Source organism: Nematolebias whitei, chromosome 17 (assembly GCF_014905685.2).
Source record: "Nematolebias whitei isolate Nwh7 chromosome 17, NemWhi1, whole genome shotgun sequence".
In the NCBI taxonomy this organism is placed as follows: Eukaryota; Metazoa; Chordata; class Actinopteri; order Cyprinodontiformes; family Rivulidae; genus Nematolebias; species Nematolebias whitei.
In genome coordinates this window covers 25,191,071-25,212,466 of record NC_056514.1, presented here as the reverse complement: position 1 = coordinate 25,212,466, position 21,396 = coordinate 25,191,071, and the positions used below count along the sequence as shown (strand labels likewise).

Below are 21,396 nucleotides of genomic sequence, written 5' to 3'. Positions count from 1 at the left end.
ATTGGACTTCCATCTGCAAAATTTATCTTGACCAGTACGGCCAGTTTGGAGTATGACAGAACCCAGTACATCTTCTTCTCAACAGCCTCTAATAACACCCCTCCTGTTCGCCTGGTGATTGCACATCATTAGCTTCTTTTTCTTCTTCTTATTATTATTATTATTAGTAGTAGTAATATAGGAACTTGAATTGAATCCAGATTATGTCACCTTATTTTTCAGATTGAGACTGAGGTAGAAGTGTTTCCTGAACCAGATTTTACCAAAGAGATCATAGGAGGATCTCTGGGAGGGCTGGCTTTCCTTGTGCTTCTCACTGCTGGTCTGTATAAGGTGAGTCACTACATCCCGGAAGTATACACAAAAAACAAATAAATAAATTCTTAATCATTATCTGAATTGATTCACATAAAAATCTTTTCTTCTGTAAAGATTATGTCCTTTTTGTGCTTGTTTTTTGTTTTCTTTGCATTTCTGTTGACTCTGATGCAGGATGACAGTGTTTTCATATCACACTCATTTCTTTTTCATTCTCAGGCTGGATTCTTTAAGAGCAAATACAAAGGCATGATTAATGCAGAAGGAGAAGATATTCTAGGTACAGAAGAAACTGCACCCACAGAGGAATAAACATCAAATTCATTTTCAGTCCTCTTGATATCTGCTTTTTATCTATTCAGGAGATCTGTAACAACAGCCATCTGCAAACATCACCTTACCTTTGCAGCTAACAAATATAAAGAACACAGTTTCTCTCTTTTTACTACACATTTAGCTGTTTTTATCTAATGAAACTAATAGCATGTGTTTCAAAATCCTTTGTCATTTATCAAAACAAACAAACAAACAAACAAACCAACACCAAAAAAAAACATGAGAAAAATCACAAGTAAAAGTGACTTTTCTTCTCAAGGCCTTTCTGCTGTTTTAGAGAATCCTACATTTACCTTTTGAAACTGAAATTTCTAGAATTTCAAAAGTATTGTTACTCAATGTTCACATTACAATAATAAAGGGGATTGCTACTTTGATGCACTTCACCGTTCACAAAGCATGATGACATCTTTCAGCATAAATCTTCTAAAATTGTCAGGTCATGAGCTTTAATATAGTTTTTTAACTGTACATATTGAGTTTACCTTCTAAAAAGAGTAGCTGAAATATATTGTGAACTGAAATGTTTGTGTATTTTTAATTTCTCCAGATATGTATCAGTTATGCTGTGTTTATGGTTGTTAAAATACATTACTGTAAAATAAATTCTTCTTTAAATGCCACCTCACAACATATGTATAGATACTGATAAACAGTATGTCTGCTTAAAGCTGCTTATGTGCTAATAACCTGTTTTTGTTAAAAATAAAGGAAGTATCTAAAGCTGAAGTTCCTTCTTAACTAACTAAACATAATTTAATATATGCAGATATATGTTTCATAGATGTACATATATTCTTTTTTTAATATACAGAGGTATACCTGTGTTTGTCCAACCTTCAAAATACCATTATAATCAAACTGTTTTGAATATAATATTAAAAAAAACAACAGTAAGGAATGCTATGGCAGTGCACAGAAGTGCAGTGGCTTCTCATGTTCTAGTGATTAAGCCTTATTTTAATTATTTTAATTACTTTGGGGCTTAGGTACTAGTTCAGTGCTAAATTCACAGCTAAAGTACAGCTCAACCGAACTGAGACCATCAGAGACAGTTCGGCTATTAATATATCCCCGAGGCTGAAATATGCACTCCTCAGACAGCGGCTCCTGAGGACAATGGAATGGTACAACAAAGTGTGAGGAGCAACGGTCAAGAGGAAACGACGTGCCTGGAAACAGAAGAGGGGGAAGCGGGTGGGTGCATTGGCCCAGCTAAAGGCTAGAAGGCCACTGATTCCTACTCTCTTTCTGGCCAACCATTCACTCTCTCACTCACACCTAGGGACAATTTAGAGTTACCAATCAGCCTAACATGCATGTTTTTGGTCTGTGGGAGGAAACCGGATTACCCGGAGAAAACCCACGCATGCACGGAGAGAACATACAAACTCCACCCAGAAAGACCCCCGGACTGGGATTTGAACTAGGGACCTGCTCGCTGAGAGGCAGCAGCTCTACCAGTTGCACCACCGTGCTGCCCTTTTTTTAGAGATGTGTCATGAATGGCTAGAAGTTCACTTTTTTTTTAAATTTATTTAGTGTTAGGCATGAGGCCTCTGAAATTAATTTTGTTTTGTCAATTACTACTGGAACCTGCTTTTGATTTTTTTTAAGAAGACGGTAGTGTCATCTGCTAACTGGCTAATAATTAATTCTGTACCAAAAACATCTAATTTCTTAATGTCTGCACAGTTTTTAAGATAGATTGCTAACATTTCTGCAGCTAAAATAAAAAGATATGAGGAGATAGGACATCCTTGAGGAATACTTGCATTAAATCTGGCTATGGTGCCTTTAGGTGGTATTACACATCTACTGATATTTTGATATAAAATAATACACTTTTCTCCAACTCCTAAACATTCAAGAACTGAGAATAAAAATTGGTGTTCCACAGAGTCAGTGGCTTTGTAAAAGTCTAAGAAAAGAAAAAAGCCATCATCCTTTATCATCTCCCTATATTCAGTTAGATCCATTACCAGTTGTGGATTGATCTTCCTTTTAAGAAGCCAGATTTTGATTCTGCAATAACATTTGAGATCCCGGTTTGGAGACGCATGGTAAAGATGTAGGTTAATAATTTATAAACTGAATTTCTGAGTGTAATAGGTCTTTTATTCTCAATAAATCTTGGGTCCTTATGTGGTTTGGGGATACAAAAACAAGCTCCGAAGCAGTTCTCCAATGTAATTGTACTTCAGAGTTTAAAACAAGTATCAAAGCTTTTGTACTGCCATCACCACTGCAGGTTGAAAATGTTATTCTAACCTTTAAAGAAGCTGTATATGCTACAAGTTTTTTTTTTGTTGTTGTTTTTTTTTTGCTTATTGCTATATTTCAAGGAGACGAGGCCTAGTCCACATGGTTCTAAGTATATCCACATGTTTTCCTTCACTGGTGGGTTTGCCTCGCATCTTCGTTAACAGGCATGCACTAACCAGCCAACAGCAACAATGGCCAGGTTGAGGTTGTATTTTGACAGCATGGCTTTTTTTGTGTCTTTTTTTTACAACATCTTTTGCTCCTCTGTGGTGACCATAAGAGCAAAATGCAATTGGAAAACTGCATTTGCTACAAGTGCTTAATTCCTCAGCGTATTACAACGCCATTGCGTTCCTGAAATTAGGTTATGACAAGACATATCAGTTAAATAAAGTGAATGTATCGTGCACTATCCACTCTTTTAGCCCTGAAAAGCATTTTGTTGTGTGATTGGAGTCTCTAGGAGTGCAGAAAAGTTGGATTTTGTTTCTCCTAGTGCTAAGAAGATATCTTTATATTCTGTAATTTGTAAATGAACAGTTTGTATTTAATAGTACAATGCAATGCTCTATAAGCTAGAGGGGGTGTGAAGCGCCTCATTTGGATTTAACGAAGCAGTTGTTCTGAGACACACCTTAGAAAAGGGGTGAAAGAGGGGCTTGTTACCATACCACTTTATTTATTGAGCACTTAAAACAGCAACGAGGCCAACCAAAGTGCTGTACAGCAGAAACAAACAAGCAAAGCACATAGCAAAACATAAAATAAAAATATAGATACGAATGGAAGAAGATAACTTAATGGCTAACACTGTAGAATACAGAAGAAAAACTCACTTGTATACCGCTTCCAACCATTATGCTGGCAAATGTACAGTCACTCCACGGCAAAATCGACAAACTTCAGGCTAATGTGAAGTTTCTGGAGGAGTACAAAAGTGCCTGTGTTTTGGCACTGACCAAAACTTGGCTCAAGGATCACAATTTGCAATCGAATGTGGAGATTAAGGGCTTCGGTGAGCCCATTCGTTTGGACAGAGACCACCAGGACAGGTAAATCACTTGATGGAGGACTGTGCCTTTACGTAAATAAAAAGTGGTGTAACATGGTTATCATCAGGGAGATGATGTGCACGCCAGACATCAAACTTTTGTCTGTGTCTCTCCGCCCATTTTATTTATTTTTTCCTCTGAATTTCTCACAACATTCTTCCTTCTTCAGCTTCCACCATTTGTTTGTTGATTACAGTCATTTCCATTCTCTTGGCAAAATTCACCACCATCTGTCCTTCCTGGTTTCTATTCTTGGCACCAAACCTACCTATCACTTCCTCATCCCCTCTGTTTCCTTCACCAACATGTCCATTCAGGTCTGCTCCGATCACTACTCTTTCCTCCCTGGGAATACTCTCTATCACTTCATCCCGATCTTTCCTAAATGTATCTTTCTCCTCTCTATCACATCCAACCTGTGGAGCATAACCACTGACAATGTTTAGCATCAGACCTTCTACTTCTACCTTCAGGCATATCACCCTGTCTGACACTCTCTTCACCTCTACTACATTCTTTGCCAACTCCTCCTTCAGGGCCACCCCTACTCAATTTCCCTTTCTATTCACACCATGGTAAAACAGTTTGAACCCTGCTCCAATGCTGCAAGCCTTGCTGCCCTTCCTCCTGGTCTCTTGGACACATAAAACATCTACCTTCCTTCTCTGGATCATGTCGGCCAGCTCTCTACCTTTGCCTGTCATTGTCTCCACATTTAGTTTCAACCCCCAGTTCTACATTCTTGAGTTTCCTCTTCTCCCTCTGTCTCCTGACATGTTTCCCTCCTTGTGGTCTTTGACTAACAGTAGCACAATTTCTGCAGGCACCCAGTTTGTCAATAGTATCAGTGGCAGTGGTTGTTAGCCCGGGCCTCAACCGATCCGGTATGGTTTCACTTTGATGAACTTGCATTAAGGTTTAGGCACAAGTGTTTTACATCGGATGCAGTTCCTGACTCAACCCTCACCATTTACCTGGGCTTGGGACCGGCACAAGAGATACTCTGGCTTGTGCTCCCTAGTGGCTGGTGTGCGCCAGAATAGCATGTAAACTGTAAAATCCCTTTGTCTTGCCCCTCATTAGGCTTTTTCTTTTATCATGTAAAACATATCAACAGTAGAAGTAAAGAAATAAGATATCAAATTAAAAATAATAACTTTACCAACTTAAGATCACTGGCTAATACAAAATTAGCATTATCTACTTCTCTGACACACAGATGAAACGATTCTGAGAAAGTGGAAAAAAAAAAAAAAAAAGCAGCAGACCCTTTTAAAAAGCAGTTCCCTTTTAATCTTAGTTATTTCAGACAAGCCACATATTGTCAGGAGGAACGAACCCAGTAGTGCAGACAGGACTCAACTCGGCAGATTACAAAAATAGATATCTTTAATGATGAAATAAAAGGTAACAAAACAATAAGCTGACGTGGCAGCAAAACTTACATGAACAAGAAGACTCAGGGAGAAACTCACAAGGACTCAGGAAGCTCAGGGAAATTTCAGGAGACGCAGGAAACAGGAAGACCCAACGAATACGACCCGACAAAGGAACAACACAGAACAGGAGGCTTATATACAAGGACGAGACAAGACGTGATTACAACAGGTGTGACGAGACAAAGGTGGCAACAATTAAACTGACGAGGAAACACTAGGGAAACACAGACACAAACAGAAACAGCAAAAGGTACCATCCTTACACATATGGTGAATGATATAGAGAACTACTTTTATAGTTTCTTCTTCCTGACCAGTTGTGAGCGCAGTGTTTGAAAAAAAGGGAACCATGCTATTTTGTAATATAGTCCATGTACATAAGTTACTGTATATCAAACTGTATGTTTTATGGTTCAACAGCTGTCATTTGCATCAGAGAACTGTAAAAACTGACCTGGTGATTTTCATTGCTGGAACGATTTGCCATTGCACAATAGACAGGTCTACACACTTCCTGTTTTTAAATCTTGTCTTAACACCCCCCCCCCCCCCCCACACACACACACACACACACACACTTTAGCTTTTTACTCAGTTTGAACTTTTTTTTTTGACAATTTTGTCTAGTTATTATTTTCACTGTTTAATTAATTGTTCCTTATTCTTGTTTTAAAGGTTTATGTTTTGAATTCTTGTATTTTACTGTTCTTTATTGGTGTGTAGAACTTTGACCAACAATGTTATTTTTAAAAGTGCATTATAAATAAAGTTGTCTTGTATGCAATTTTATTTTGTACTAGTTTTTAAAACTTGAAAAGTTTTGCCACAAGAGAAAGAACACTGCTTAGTAAGAGTTTCTGCCTGAACACACAGTCGTACCTTACTTGTTGGCAGACAGATCCATGCAAAATTGCAGTTCAACCCTTGAACAAAGGAAATGCATCTTAAGTTTTTATTAATGTGTGTGAAAAAAAAAATTCTGTTCAGTTCCCTGTCTGCCACAAAACTAGAAACTCTGTTTTGAAAGTGGGAATTGTTTGATACTTCTCCTAAATTTGTGTTCCTTTGTTGGCGTTGAAGTTCCTTCATTTGTTCTGCACTGTGCCATCAACAATCAGCATTTATCTCCTGACACTCATAAGAGAGCTACGTAGTGCTAGTTTCCAAAGATATTAGTAAAAATTATTTAACCAGAACAAAGTATCCCACTTTGCATGAGAGAAACACAATGAACTGGATCATTTTTGTGACACTTTTCTTGTTAGGTAAGAAAGGCTTATACCAATATTTTCTAAATTTATTCATTTTCTTTCTTTCTTTCTTTTTTTCTTTCTTTCTTTCTTTTTCTCTCTTTCTTTCTTTTTTCTTGCTTTCTTGCTTTCTTTCCAAATATACAGTAACAGCTTTGTTGCATATTTTTGGAACTACAAACTTGCCTGACACACACCAGTATGATTTATTAACAGTAGGCTAAGTAAAGACAGGAAAAGCATTTTTAATTAATGATTTCCATGGGCAGCACGGTGGCACAGTTGGTAGAGCTGCTGCCTCTCAGCGAGCAGGTTCATATCCCAGTCTGGGTGGTCTTTCTGGGTGGAGTTTGCATGTTCTCTCGGTGCATGTGTGGGTTTTCTCCGGGTACTCTGGTATCCTCACATAGACCAACAACATGCATGTTAGGCTGATTGGTAACTCTAAAGTGTCCCTAGATGTGAGTGAGAGAGTGAATGGTTGTTTTCTTGTGTGGCCCTGTGATGGACTGGAGACCTGTCTAGGGTGTCCTCCACCTCTTGCACTGTGATTGCTGGACATGGGCACCAGCGACCCAAAAAGGAAGAAGCGGGTAAAGATAATGGATGGATGGATGGATGGATGGATGGATGGATGGATGGATGGATGGATGGATGGATGGATGGATGGATGGATGGATGGATGGTAGTGAACCTTCCAAGAGCATATCAGTGTCTGGGAGGTCCCAAAAGGACTCAGATCAACATCTAAAGCCCTGCTAGTCTCATTTCATGATTAAGCAATAATAATATGGCTATTATTATTATTGGCACATCAAATTTATTGAGATAAAGTTCAAAATGGAACAGTTTCAAAGGCAATACCACCGCTCATTAGAACAAACACAAATCCGGTCTCAAATTTTCCAAAAATACATTTCAATTCTCCCTGAGGCTTAAAAATCTGTGAAATGACAAAACAAAAGGTATGCATCCTGTTACATACTGTATAGCATGAAACTAACACTGCATTTCAGATACATAAATAAAAAGCTCAGTAATACAGTTATGGTCTTGGGTTTATTGCTGATGAAACCATGGTTCTAATCTTTACCAGAAAATCCTTCAGGAGAACATTCTGCCATCAGTTCATGACATTAAGCTCAACTTGGCTTCTGTGGCACAGCAATAGTCCAAAGCACAGTATCTATATTCCACCACAAAGGCATGAAAGATTTGTTGCTGTTGATCACAAACACCTGATTGCAGTTGTAGCTGCCACAGTTGGCACAACCAGTTTTGAGGTTTAGGAAGCAAATACTTTTTCTCATTGGCCATAATGATTTGATAGCATTAGTCCCATTATAAATGAACTCATAATTTAAAAAGTATAATTTATATTTATTCAGCTTATCTTTGTTTAATATTAAAATTTGATTGAAGATCTGAAACATGAATGACAAAAACAGAGGAACAGAACGGACAAAATCTGAATATATTTAGGCAAATTTAGTGTCATTCAACAGCATGTCAGAAACACAGACAAACTCAAGTGTTACTTGGACTAGCCTAAAATAAATAACTTTAAAGTTAATGATAAGTATTTAAATGTATAATGTACTAAATTTAAAAAGCACAAGGTAAAGGAGCCTGAGGTCATGAGCCTCATGCAAGAAGTTGTTCCTCAACTTTGTTCGTGTTTTTACGCTGTGGAAACTTCTGCCTGAGGGGTGAACGATGAGTGATGAATCATGATGATGTAATAAAAATATGTAGGCGTGTGGAAATAACCTGTCAGTATTTATTGAAGACAAAAAGTCACAGAAGCCCAAGAGAGGGTGTGCCGGTGACAAAACAATAAGAAAAAAAAAAGGAATTATAAAAACAATTAAATTATTTTTGAGTGATGTCATTTCAAAATGTGCAAATAAATTTGTTATTAAAAGTTATGGTCTCGATGCTCAAAAGCTTACTGCTACATGCTTTGTCTGGTGACAAAAGTTTTGTTTTATTTCTTCAGTTGAAAAAGCATTGCTTGAAATTCTTTTTGAAGTTCAACAAGCAGATTACTGAAACCACAATTCAACCCGCAGCCTTTTATTTTACATTGTAGCAGCTGCTGTGCTATAAAATAAGAACCTTGTCAGAATCAGAATCAGAATCAGAATAAGCTTTATTATCATTGCACTGAGATACAACAAGAATATGTCTGTACAGTCGTCCGAAAGATGGGCGGAGTGCACGAAGCTGCTGCTATAAGCGTGGTCTTCTTATCCTTTACGGAATACATTTTTCAGATAGAAAAAGGGACAAAGTCATGAGGAGAGGATAGTGGAGGAGAAACTGATAAGTAGGCGTGTTTCGAGGCCAACCGGAGAGTCAGATTCAGATAAAACCACAATTGTTGATTTATTCAGGCAGACTATTTGTATTTGTCAGCCTATGAGTCTGTATTGGTACTTCTAAGGTCTGAAATGGCCAGATTAGGGTGCATTCTACTGGTACATGCTTACGAGCCTCTTCAAGGTCGTTTTCATGCTGACGAGTCCCAAAGCCGCAGGTGGCGTGCGATTCAAATCACTTCCAACTTACGTTTTCGCTCGTAAATCAGCTGATTTTGAGTCCTCAAAGCACAAACCAATCCTTCACATAGGCAACAGCCTGACGAGGTCCAATTAGCTGTGGACGTGTTCTTTGTACAAAGTATGTTGATAAACCAGGATCCAGACTATTCTAATTCTATTGGTAATCAATAATGAATACTATTTAACCTGCAAAAACTTAACCGAGTCATAAAATTGTTTTAAAGATTTTTGTTTGTCGTAAAAAATTCTGTAATATCATGCTGTCTTAAAATTAAATGAATAGTGTGGATTTTTCTTCTTCACTCCTCAGTGTTTCAAGCTGCCCTGTGTTTTAATGTTGATCCCGTGGCTTGGAGGTCCCTCAGCAACCCCGCTGCAGGTTTTGGCTACCAGGTGGTGCAGAGACGATCAGGGTGAGTTAGCAACTTAAGTTTTCTTTTGAAGATTCAACCTGAAACTTTGTTAAATGTGCATTTTGAGATTGTCAGGAACGTGTTCTGTTGAGAGAAAAAATAAAGGTCTCTACTAACCAGCCTGCTATTTCAAAATGTTTTCTTTCCTTAGTTGGTTGATCAGCGCCTCATGAGAGTGAGATCATGTTATTGTGTTGAACCATGATTAACAGCTGCAATAAATCTGCAACCTAACTTGTTTTGTTCTGGGTCCTTGAGCTGCTTTGATGAGGTTGTTGAGAGTGAAGTGGAGACCATCATCAAGAAAATGAAGCCTTCATCCTGCGCCCTGGATCCCTTCCCCTCGTCTCTCATTAAATCCAATCACTCTGCAATAAGCCCATTAATCACACAAATAATAAATAAGTCACTGCAATCTGGTCAAGTTCCACTGCCTCTTAAAACTGCCATCATTAGGCCTCATCTGAAAAAATCCAATTTGGATCCAGACATTCTTTCTAATTACCGCCCAATTTCTCACCTCCCATTTCTGTCCAAAGTGCTGGAAAAAGCAGTTGCTGCTCAGCTGCAGATCCACCTACAACAACACTCCCTGTATGAGAAGTTTCAGTCTGGCTTACGTGCAGCTCACAGTACTGAGACCGCACTGCTGAGAGTCACCAATGATGTCCTCATGGCTGCTGACACTGGTTCTCCCTCCCTCCTTGTTCTCCTTGACCTCACTGCAGCTTTCAACACTGTGGACCATAGTATCCTCCTCCACCGTCTTCATGTGGAGGTTGGTCTCTGTGACACTGTCCTGGACTGGTTTAAATCTTTCCTCTCCAATAGGCTGGAACGTGTTAGTCTTGGCAATGCCAAGTCCCAGACTGTCTGTGTCTCCTGTGGTGTCCCTCAAGGGTCAGTTTTAGGGCCCCTGCTGTTTTCCCTTTACATGTTGCCTTTAGGTCAAATTATTAATCAGTACAACATTTCTTTTCACTGTTATGCCGACGATACACAGCTTTACATCAGGACTGGAGCATCATCTTCACCATTGTCATCTCCAGCTTCACTCACTGCCCTCTCTACCTGTCTGGAGGAGATAAGGGCATGGATGAATCAGAACTTTCTTCAGTTAAACTACTCCAAAACAGAGGCCATACTGATTGGCACCCCTCACCAGGTTCAAACTTCAACTATAACGACTATTTCATTTTCTGGACAAGACATCCCCCTCTCCACCTCTGTTACAAATCTTGGAATAAAAATGGACTCTCATCTTACATTTGAAAATCACATTAAGCATCTGTTTAAAACCTGTTTCTTCCATCTTCGAAATATCTCCAAACTGCGCCCATCTCTCACTTTTGCTGATGCAGAGAAACTCGTCCATGCTTTTGTCTCCTCCAGGCTCGACTACTGCAACTCCCTGTTTACTGGAATACCCAGCAAAAACCTTCAGAAGCTTCAATATATTCAAAACAGTGCAGCCAGGATTTTATTGAGAGCTCGTAAATTTGAACATATTACACCCATTCTCCATAACCTCCATTGGCTTCCTGTCACTTACAGAATTCAGTACAAAATTGCTCTCATTACCATCAGTGTTTATATGGAAATTCACCAGATTATCTGAAGGACCTTCTTGCTCCATATTCATCCACCCGGTCCCTACGATCACAGAACAGTAATCTCCTCCACCTTCCACGAACTAAATTAAGGACCATGGGAGATCGGGCATTCTGTGTGGCTGCCCCCCGCCTCTGGAACTCCCTCCCTGACTATCTGAGAGCGCCACAATCATTGACTGACTTTAAAAAAGGCTTAAAGACTTTTCTTTTTAAGCAAGCCTATTCTGCCTCCACATTATTGTATCATTGATTTTATGTATGTATGTATGTTTTATTTATTCATTTCATTTCATCCAAACAACAAATATAATACAATTTAAAGAAAAGAAAAAAGATATACAATCACAGAAATAAAATGAAAGGCAGCAGAAGAAGAATGAATTCTTATAAAATCTGCCCCTTGTCCCCAAAATATATTCCAAACAAAATTACTATACAAAAGCATTTTAGTTGATTTTATCACTGATTTTAGTTGATTTTATCACAGATTTTAGTTGATTTTTTCACAGATTTTAGTTGATTTTATCAGATTTTAGTTGATTTTTTCACTGATTTTTGTTGATTTTATCACTGACTTTAGTTGATTTTATCACAGATTTTAGTTGATTTTTTCACTGATTTTAGTTGATTTTATCATTGATTTTAGTTGATTTTATCACAGATTTTAGTTGATTTTTTCACTGATTTTAGTTGATTTTATCATTGATTTTAGTTGCACTCTGTAGCACTTTGAGATTTTTGTTAATGAAAAGTGCGTTACAAATTAAATTCATTATTATTATTATTATTATTGTTCATCCAACTTGCACTTTAGTAAAAACATGTTTCAACTTGGCCAGAAACATGATATAAATAAGTAAAAAATAAAGTAAAATAAGGAAACTGTAAAGTGTTTTTTTGTGTTTATTTCCTCAGCTTGCTCATCAGTGCTCCACTTGAACAGTATTCCAAAAATGAAAGAGGACAGATTTTTCAGTGCACCACTGATGGATGCCAAAATCTGATTCTTCCAGGTAGGAATAGTTTTTTTTTACTCATAATGTCGCTATGTCAAAATGAACCAGAAATCTGACAGTACTAGACATGTTTACACTAGTTTTAGTTATAATGGATCTGATACCTTTAATGCACCAGACTGGCAATATTAAGAAGAATCCAACATTTTTCAGTCAGGTCATCTGGACAGTTTCTTTTTTCTTGGTGCTGAAACGTTTCGCCTTCGATCCGGAAGGCTTCATCAGTCAAGGAAACACATAACAAAACTGATTCTTCCTCCAATAGCTTACGCCAAAGTGGAACAAACCAGTTATGTTGGTGCTATGAAGGTCTCTTTGTCACGCCCCCTCCTCCATTGCCGGCCTTCTTCCTTGTTGGCAGTCGTGTCAAACTGGTTGAAAACAACAAAGTCCATGCTCAATAATCAACATTTGTGTTAAAGACAGTAAAAAGCAAAACGTGTGAAGCCAAAGCACCACATAAAAAAGTTGACATTCAAATAATGTTGGCCTCAAAAGGAAAACATGTTTTAAAAGATGTCGAGCAAAAACAGGTAAAATAGAACAAGTCTTCTACAGTTTGTGTGAAAGTTTAATTTATTTTCATAATTTTATGATACAAAAAAATGTTCCTCCTATTGATGAAATACCATTAGCAATTGTGTAAACAGCTCCAATTATTAGAATGTACATCCAACAGAGATTATGATGCAAATATTCATTGTATGACATGTGGGAGTGCCAAATGTTTGATCACTGTGTAGTTACAGCTTGAAAATGTAAAACCTATAAATCTTGAATGAGTGTTTTAAGAACTGTTGAACGTTCTCATATAGGGCAAAAAGCTGCTGTCAACATGTCCCTTGGTTTGGCAATGACAAGTGATCCCACCACGCAGAAAACTTTGGTGAGATCAACAAACTACAGCTTAAATATTGTATGCAATGTAAAAAAAAAAGCTCAACGCTCAAATTAAATACATAATTAAAATTGATCTTTTTTTTCAGGCATGTGGTCCAACCATTCCTAAAGACTGTAAATCTATCACCATGTACAATGGCTTGTGCATTGAGATAAATCAGACCAATAGCTTTGGAAGTTCTTACCCATCTTCCATTGAAGGTAAACGCAAAGTTCAACACCATCATTGATAATGCATGTATATAGCATTGGAAAACACTGACGCACTGGGAACAGATTTAGCTCTGTGTATAACGCAAGGACAAAATGCTTTACTTAAAGAGAAATCGCAGAAACCTGCAGCCATTGATCTCTGGTTGAACCCTTTTCTTTTGAACAGACTGTAAAACAGCAGCTGACATTGCATTTTTATTGGATGGTTCAGGCAGTATAGCTGCAGAAGATTTTAATAAAATGAAGAATTTTGTGAAAAATCTAATCCGTGCATTCTGGGGGAAAGATACACAGGTAAGACTGAAGATCACAATTTTAAATGAATTTTATCAATGAGCCAAAAAGAGAAATGTAAACATCATGTGTTCAAACTGACACATGATAAAGTTTTTTTTTGTTTCTTCAAATAACTAGCTCATCTTCAGTTTTGTAACAAATATCCACACCATAATCTCAACAATAGTTCTTTTTATTTATCATGCAGTTTGCCATCATCCAGTTTTCACGGAGTGCTAACATTCATTATTACTTTAGTACATTTCCCACCGTTAATTGGGAATATCAAATTGATAGTATTCCTCAGCTGCAACAAGAAACAAACACAGCTGCAGCAATCCAAACTGTAGTGTAAGTATTTGTTATTTTAATAGTTTTATTCCAGGCTGGGATTAAATATTATAATGTTGTAGATACGTGTTTAGAATTAGTACTTTGTTACCTTTTCAGTTTCAGTTTTCTATGTTGCATCTCACAGAAGTAAAAATCATAACACGAAACATTTGTTTCTTTTGACAGGAATAATGTTTTCTCACAAAATAAAGGGTCAAGATCAAACGTGAAAAAGATTTTGATAGTCATCACAGATGGGCAATCTAGTGACCCCGATCAATTACCAGGAGCAGTAAAATTAGCTAATGACCAAAACATTGTTCGGTTTGCTGTTGGGGTAAGATTTACCAAGGACATATGAATATACTGTATAGTACTTTAAAGAACAAAAATATGAGCATGACTTGTTCTAATTAAAAAAATAAAATCCAAACAGAATGTAAATTATTTTTGAGTAATCCATTTGATCATTTTAAACGTATTCATTTGAAGCAAATAAAGCTTTTGGAAAATACAGCAGCCTAAAAGTCACCCTACTTTTTTTTCTGTTTAGTACTTATTTTAAGACAGCTGACTTTGAGTTGCTAAATTGTATCTCCTTGCTCAAGTTTTGTCTTTGTCTCTAGGTGGGGAGTGCATTTTTGAACAGTCAAACAAAACATGAGCTCAGAACCATTGCATCTAATCCCCCTGAAAACTTTACGTTTGAAGTGGAAAGCTTCGATGCTCTTGACAAAATACGAGATACTTTACAAGAAAAAATATTTTCTATTGAAGGTACGATGTTGTTTTCCAAAGCAAAGCTGTTGTTCATTTTCAGCTCAGGGAAATGTTTTTCCAACTTGTCTCATCAAACTATAGGCAGTGACAAGTCAGAACCATAAGAACATGTAAAACCTACCTACTGTTCTAGTTTAAATAAACATATGTATTTTTGTCAGACTATTTAAATGATGTCTGAAATGCCTTTAAATGTCTCTAATAAATGCTCACGCTCTCATTCTATTTAAAACTAATTCATTTTAACATTCTAGGATCTCAAACGAGTGGTGAGACACTGAAACTTGAAATGTCTCAAGAGGGGTTCAGAGCAGCCTATGTACCTGGGGTAAAATAAATAAATACTGGATTTAAGTTAAAAGCAAATCCCATTTTAAATAAATGCTACATTTACACTTTTATTTCTTCATTACAGGGAATTCAGATTGCTATTGTTGGTGCTAACCAGTGGAGAGGAGGCTACATGAAATACTCACTTTCAAATGCAGTAAACACTGGGTCGTATCAGCCAGCAACTATAGACCCTGACAGCTATCTTGGTAAGAATATGACAATAAAACAAACCAAAGTATGACCAGGTTGCAGCAAAACTGCAGGAGTCATAGGTATATGTCTAATTATGTTAAACTAACAATAGTTTGGACTGTGGACTGTCAGTGCTGTGATCTTATAATCTTGAGGCTGTGGGTTCAAACCCAGGTTGTGTTAGAATGGACATCCAGTGTACAACAATTGCCAAGTCTTTCAAACCAGTTCACTCGCTGTGGCGACCCCAGAAGAAAAGAGCAGTCGAAAGCAAAACAACAGCTGTCTAACAATGGTTTCCATAGATTATTTCCCATATACATTGTAAATAATTGAACAAATGAAAATATTTTTTCTGATGTCTCACAAGTTGTTTGTTAAATTTCAGGTTAATCTATGGCTGTTGCACAAGCTGATTCTGGTAAACTGACAATAATTGGTGCTCCAAGATATAAACACAACGGAGCTGTAATCACTGTTGTTGGAGAAGAATTTAAACAACAAATTGATCCGTATCAATGGCAGGTAGGTCTAACACTAATAGTAATAAACGTACGCATTGCAAAACCATGAAAAAAGGTTTCATAAGTCCAAAAGCCCATGGAGGAATTGTTTGGGAACAAGACTATTTTAATGTGTTGTTACATATTTATTTTAATATTTGCTGAGTATATATGTATGAATTATATTTGGTTTGTTCTGGAGTCAGGTTGCGGGAGCAGCAGCTTAAGCAGAGAGGCCCAGACAACTCTTTTTACAACCACTTTGTTGAGCTCCACAGGGAGAATTCCAAAACATTTCATAGCCAATAATACAATACAATAATGTACAACTTTCACAATACTGTGGAAGTTGCAACGATTCATCCATCAATCTCAAGCTCCATTCTTCCCTCACTTGTTAACAACCACAACCATGGCATCAGACTTGGAGATGTTAATCCTCATTCCAGCTGCATCACACTCGGCTGTGAACCATTTCAGTTAGAGCTGGAGTTCACGGCACAATGACGCCAACAAGACCACATCATCCACAGAAAGCAGGAACAGAATTTTTAGGCCACCAAACCAAACTCCCTTCACCCATGACTGTACTGAGAAAGTCTGCCCATAAAATAATGAACAAACTCTCACCTCTTGTATAGGGATAGAATGGCCTGCAACAATAGACCCCAATTCCGTACACAGAGAATCTCCCACAGCTTACCTCAATGAATACGACTGACGGAATTCTCCAAATTCACAAAACATATGCAGATTTGTTGGACAAACTCCCATGACCTCTCAAGGACCCTAATGAAGATAAGTCCAGAGTTGGTCCAGCCTTCCACGACCAGGAAGGAGCCCGCATTGTTCCTACTGAATCTGAAGTTTGACCATTGATCAGGCTCTCTTCTCCAACACTCCTGAATAGACCTTACCAGTGAGGCTAAGGAGAGTTGATACCCCTGTAAGTGGAACACACTGGTCTCCATATAAGTGTGGGTCTACTTACTGTATATGGACTATAAGTAGACCCACACCAGCTTGGCACCTCTCACCATGGACAACTACAGAGTGGAATAAGGCCCAGACCCTCTCTAGGAGCTTGGTTCATGCCATGCTTCAATGTGAGCCAGACTATAATTAGTCAGTACCTCTCAACTTCACACAAGCTTCTTCCCCACCAGAGAGGTGACATTTCAAGAGTGAGCTTTGGTCCAGGGTCAGAACATCAAAGCCCCCACCTTCAGCTACCACCAATGGGGCAGCTGTAGCTGAGTGGTTGGAGCAATCATCCTCCAATACAAGAGTTGGAGGTTCGACTCCACCAGCGGTCACATGCCGAAGTGTCCCAGGGCAAGACACCGAACTCCTCATTGCCTCTGATGTGTGTGTCCCATCAGTGTATGAATGTGATAAAGCACTGATTTGTCTCTTTAGAATGATTTCTTCAGTTAGTTTTGTAGATATCTAGTAGAGTGCTGTAAGAATGGGTAAATGAGGGCACAGATTGTAGCATAAAGTGCTTTGAGTGTCTTGATAAGATAGAAAGGTGCTTTATAAGTACAATCCATTTACCACTGACCATTTATGGCACCATGTATCCAACCCTTATTACCTCTCCCGCAGGTGCTAGGTCCACAGGAATTAAAAGCTATGTAACTCCTTTGGGCTGAGTCCGACTGGGACCTATGGGTAGAAGCCCAGTCACCAGGCACTCATCGAAGAGCCCCTCCCCCAGGTCTGGCTCCAGAGTGGGGCCCTAGGTGCTCTACATTGAGCTCCTTGTTCTGTCCATACAAGTATTCTTGATTGCTCTTTGTCTGGCCTGTCACCTAGTACCAGTCTGCTTTGGGAGACGCTTACTAGAGGCAACTGCACAGACAGCATAGCTCCTAGGATCATTCAGGCACATAAACTCCTCCAATACAATAAGGTGGCAATTCACAAGGATTGTAAACTTTCATTTCAAAAGTTTTTATTATTATACAGTATTTAGAAAAGTACTGGCATAAAACTATTTTAAACTGTACTGTTTTGTATAGTTTGGAACATGTTTTTTCACAAGTTTCAATCACTACCTTTAAGACATGAGAACTATGTAAATGACTGTTTTAAACTAAACCTGTTTTTTTACTCAAAACAGTCCATTTAACTGATTTTTATTTGCTTTTATAGTTCCAGTCAGGTGGATATTTTGGGGCAGAAGTTTGTGCCATGGATGTGAATTCTGACAGCTACACTGATCTGATCCTCATCTCTGCTCCAATGTACAAGGACCAGGACAGAGAGGGACGAGTTTATGTTTGTACCCTAACTCGTCTGGTAAATGACAACCATACTCAATACACGTTTATTGATTTATTGAGTAATTTATCCACTTTTTACAAGAAAAAAAAATCACTTTTTTATATTTTCACCAGAATGTGGAATGTCACTTGGATTCTCCACCGCAACTAACAATACTAAGTGGGGATCCATCAGACAAAGGAAGGTTTGGGTCTTCTCTTGCTGTTCTTCCTGACCTAAATGCAGACAGATTTAATGACTTAGCAGTTGGAGCTCCTTTGGAGAATAACGGACAAGGCTCAGTCTACATATTTCATGGCATAGGAGGACAAATTGACCCTGCCTACTCACAGGTGAACAAACTCAAGATACAGACAATGAAACATATCAGCCATTTGATGTTTCTCTAAACTTAAATTTTTAAAATGTATGTCTTGATTAAAGAAGATATTTCCTGTTTCACAGAGAATCGCTGCCTCTGAAGTCCAATCAGGACTAAAGTTCTTTGGTTTGTCAATCAGTCAGTGGTCCTACGATCAGAGTGGTGACACACTGCCGGACTTAGCCGTGGGTTCAAAGGGTACAGTTGTCTTACTCAGGTAAGTCTTAGTCTGGCGTGTTGATTTTTAAAACTAAGATGTAAATAATTGATCAGCATTTAAGTTGCCAAGATCAGGTTTAGTTTATATTATGTTTTCAAATGTGTCCCTTTTTAGATCCCGGCCTGTAGTGATGGTGGATACCACAGTGTCATTTAACCCAAAGGAAATCCCAACTCAAAATGTAGACTGCACAAAACCACTAACAAGCACAGCTACAATCTGTTTCACCATGAGAAGACTGTCTGGAGTCAACACAGGTCCTTCCTTTTCAACTTATTCCTTAGGAATTGTGTTTTTATTAGGGTTAGGGTTAGACATGTACTGGTTAGGTATAGAGTAAAGGTTAATACAGTATGTGTGGGGGTGGGGGCGTGCATGCAAATGTTTAATGAATCTCTTGTTTATCACAGCTCAAGCACAGATTAATTTCACTTTTACACTGGATGCAACTCGTTCGACTCCAAACAACAGAGCTTCCATCAGTAACAAACAGAGAGAGCACACTGGATCAGTTACTATTGATTTAAGTAGACAGAGCTGCAACAACGTGAATTTTTCTATTGAGGTAAAACCATCAAAACAATCTAATACAAATAGTACAGACTGAATATAACTAAGTCATTGGTTTAACTGAAGAGCCCACCTTTTATCATTCCTTCACTCTCTTACAGGCCTGCCCAGATGATGCTCTCAATCCCCTTTATAACGAGCTCAGATTCACCTTTGACAGTTTTCCTTCTAACACAAATCTTACACCAAGTCTCTCCCAGCAGGCTAAAATGACAACCCTTCATCCTGTGAGTAACTTTTAAACACACATTATCAAGTCATCACCGGGATATTTACTCTACGTTGCTTTTTTAAAATCATCTTCATGTGAAATCATTTGAGGAGCTCCACAGTGCAATGTTCAAGAATCATAATTATCTTAACAATGTCACTGATTCCCTCTTTGTCAGTGTACCTGTTAACATACTTCTTTCTACAGATTGGGTTTGAGATCATCTGTGGGGTTGACATGAACTGTACAGATAACTTAAGAGTGGATTTCAACTTCACCAGGTGAGACCAAGATACAAAACAGAAGCTTTCTGTGTCTGTGACCACATTTAACCTGCTCTGTCAGCACAAAAACAAGTCAAAATCGGATTGTCATTCTCTTTAGCTAGTCTCAGTATAGTTTTATACATAATAACAGTTGTTTGCAAAACTAGCAAAAACAGATTACACAGTTTGATCCTACTCTGTAAAACAAATCCCTTTAGTTTCAAATTCTTCTACCTCAGTGATTAGTTGAAATAATTGCTCTTTTTGTGTACGCAGTCATCTAATATTTACATATAACTTATTCAAACTGTGTATTAAAGCCTTCTCTGTTTTGGAGGGTGGCCAGAATGACTTTTGGTTCTTTATCCATGTTTTAGCCTCCTAATTAACTTAAAAAGTTGACTGAAGGAAACATACTTGGAGGTATAAGACCCAAACTAGGTCGAAATTAGTCACTTTTGAGATGAACATTTTGTTAAACAGTAGGAACTTCATTCATATGCCTGATGTTTGCTCACCAGAAGGAATACAAATTATTTTATGCAGCATGTGTATAACAGTTTATATATATATATATATGTATATATATATATATGTGTGTGTGTGTGTGTGTGTGTGTGTGTGCGTGCGTGCGTGCGTGCATGCGTGTGTGTGTGTGTGTGTGTGTGTGTGAATGAAATTTCCAAAGCAGACTGATGTTTTGCTACATTTTAGTTGTTTCTTTAAATGTTAATGTGATTATTGTGTTATTTGTTGAAGGAATATGTGAAGTCTATCATTAAGCAACCCTTAAATGTATCCACTTCTGCCCTGTAGAAACTCTTCTGGCTCTCAACACTTATTGTTTTGTATTTTTTTGCTCAAGTTTTTGAAATAACATTTATTTCCACCTTCATTCGTCCACCAATTTTGTTCCACCTCATGTACCACATGTGATGTGAATGACAAAGAACCTTGGCCTTGATTTCATATGGTCTGAAAATGTTTAATCGATTTGCTTTGTTGCTCACAAGCCAAAAGTCCAGTCTGTAATGGGAACTTAAAAACAGGGAGTATGGATGCATGATTTTAACTTTAAAGTTACAATATGGAATTAACTAAAACAAATCAGTCCACCATGACAGTTTGACACAGTCCTCATTATGTATGAAGAGTAAACATGATTAAACATGCTTTTTTCGAAGGTGCTCAAAGATTTTTAAGAAAATTATCTGTACTGACTGTGAGTTCATCTTTACAGAAGCTTTCAGCATCTCTAACCTTGTTTTTTTTTTTGTTTGTTTCGTGTCTTTACTCTTTTCTGTTTTTCAGATCCTCAGAGGTTAAAGTTGGCATTGATGAGCTCCTGGATGTAACTGTCTCAGTGGAGAACAGAGGAGAAAACTCTTACAACAGTCACATCATTCTCACATATCCTGTTGGGCTCTCCTACAGGAAGTTTACATCTCTGCATGTAAGGCATCAAGTTTGTTCAGTTGTGATCAGGAGCTCCTGAAAGTTTTACAGATGTTTGGTCTTTTCATGCAGGGGAGAATTGAGTGCAACTCCTTGGACAGTGAAGATGGTGAAACAAAAGGAAAGACAGACTGCACTGTTGACAAACCTATTTTCAAAAGCGACTCTATGGTTAGTTTTTTTTTACTCTGCTGCAAATATTGTTAAACAAAACAAGAGTTCACTAAT

The 21,396-nt window shown here is 37.9% G+C and overlaps 1 protein-coding gene and 1 pseudogene across 1 annotated transcript in view; both read left to right on the top strand.

Moving 5' to 3' along the window:
- LOC119423972 (integrin alpha-M-like) overlaps window positions 1-681 on the top strand; it is a 28,814-nt gene extending 28,133 nt beyond the window's left edge. The window contains 3 exon segments of the mRNA XM_037691408.1: window positions 1-114; window positions 223-333; window positions 538-681. The exon segment at window positions 1-114 is cut by the window's left edge and continues 34 nt beyond it. Coding sequence (XP_037547336.1) covers window positions 1-114; window positions 223-333; window positions 538-630 — 318 coding nt within the window. The 3' untranslated portion in view covers window positions 631-681.
- A 5,957-nt stretch (window positions 682-6,638) lies between these two features.
- The window catches only part of LOC119423482, a 17,096-nt pseudogene continuing 2,338 nt past the window's right edge, over window positions 6,639-21,396 (top strand).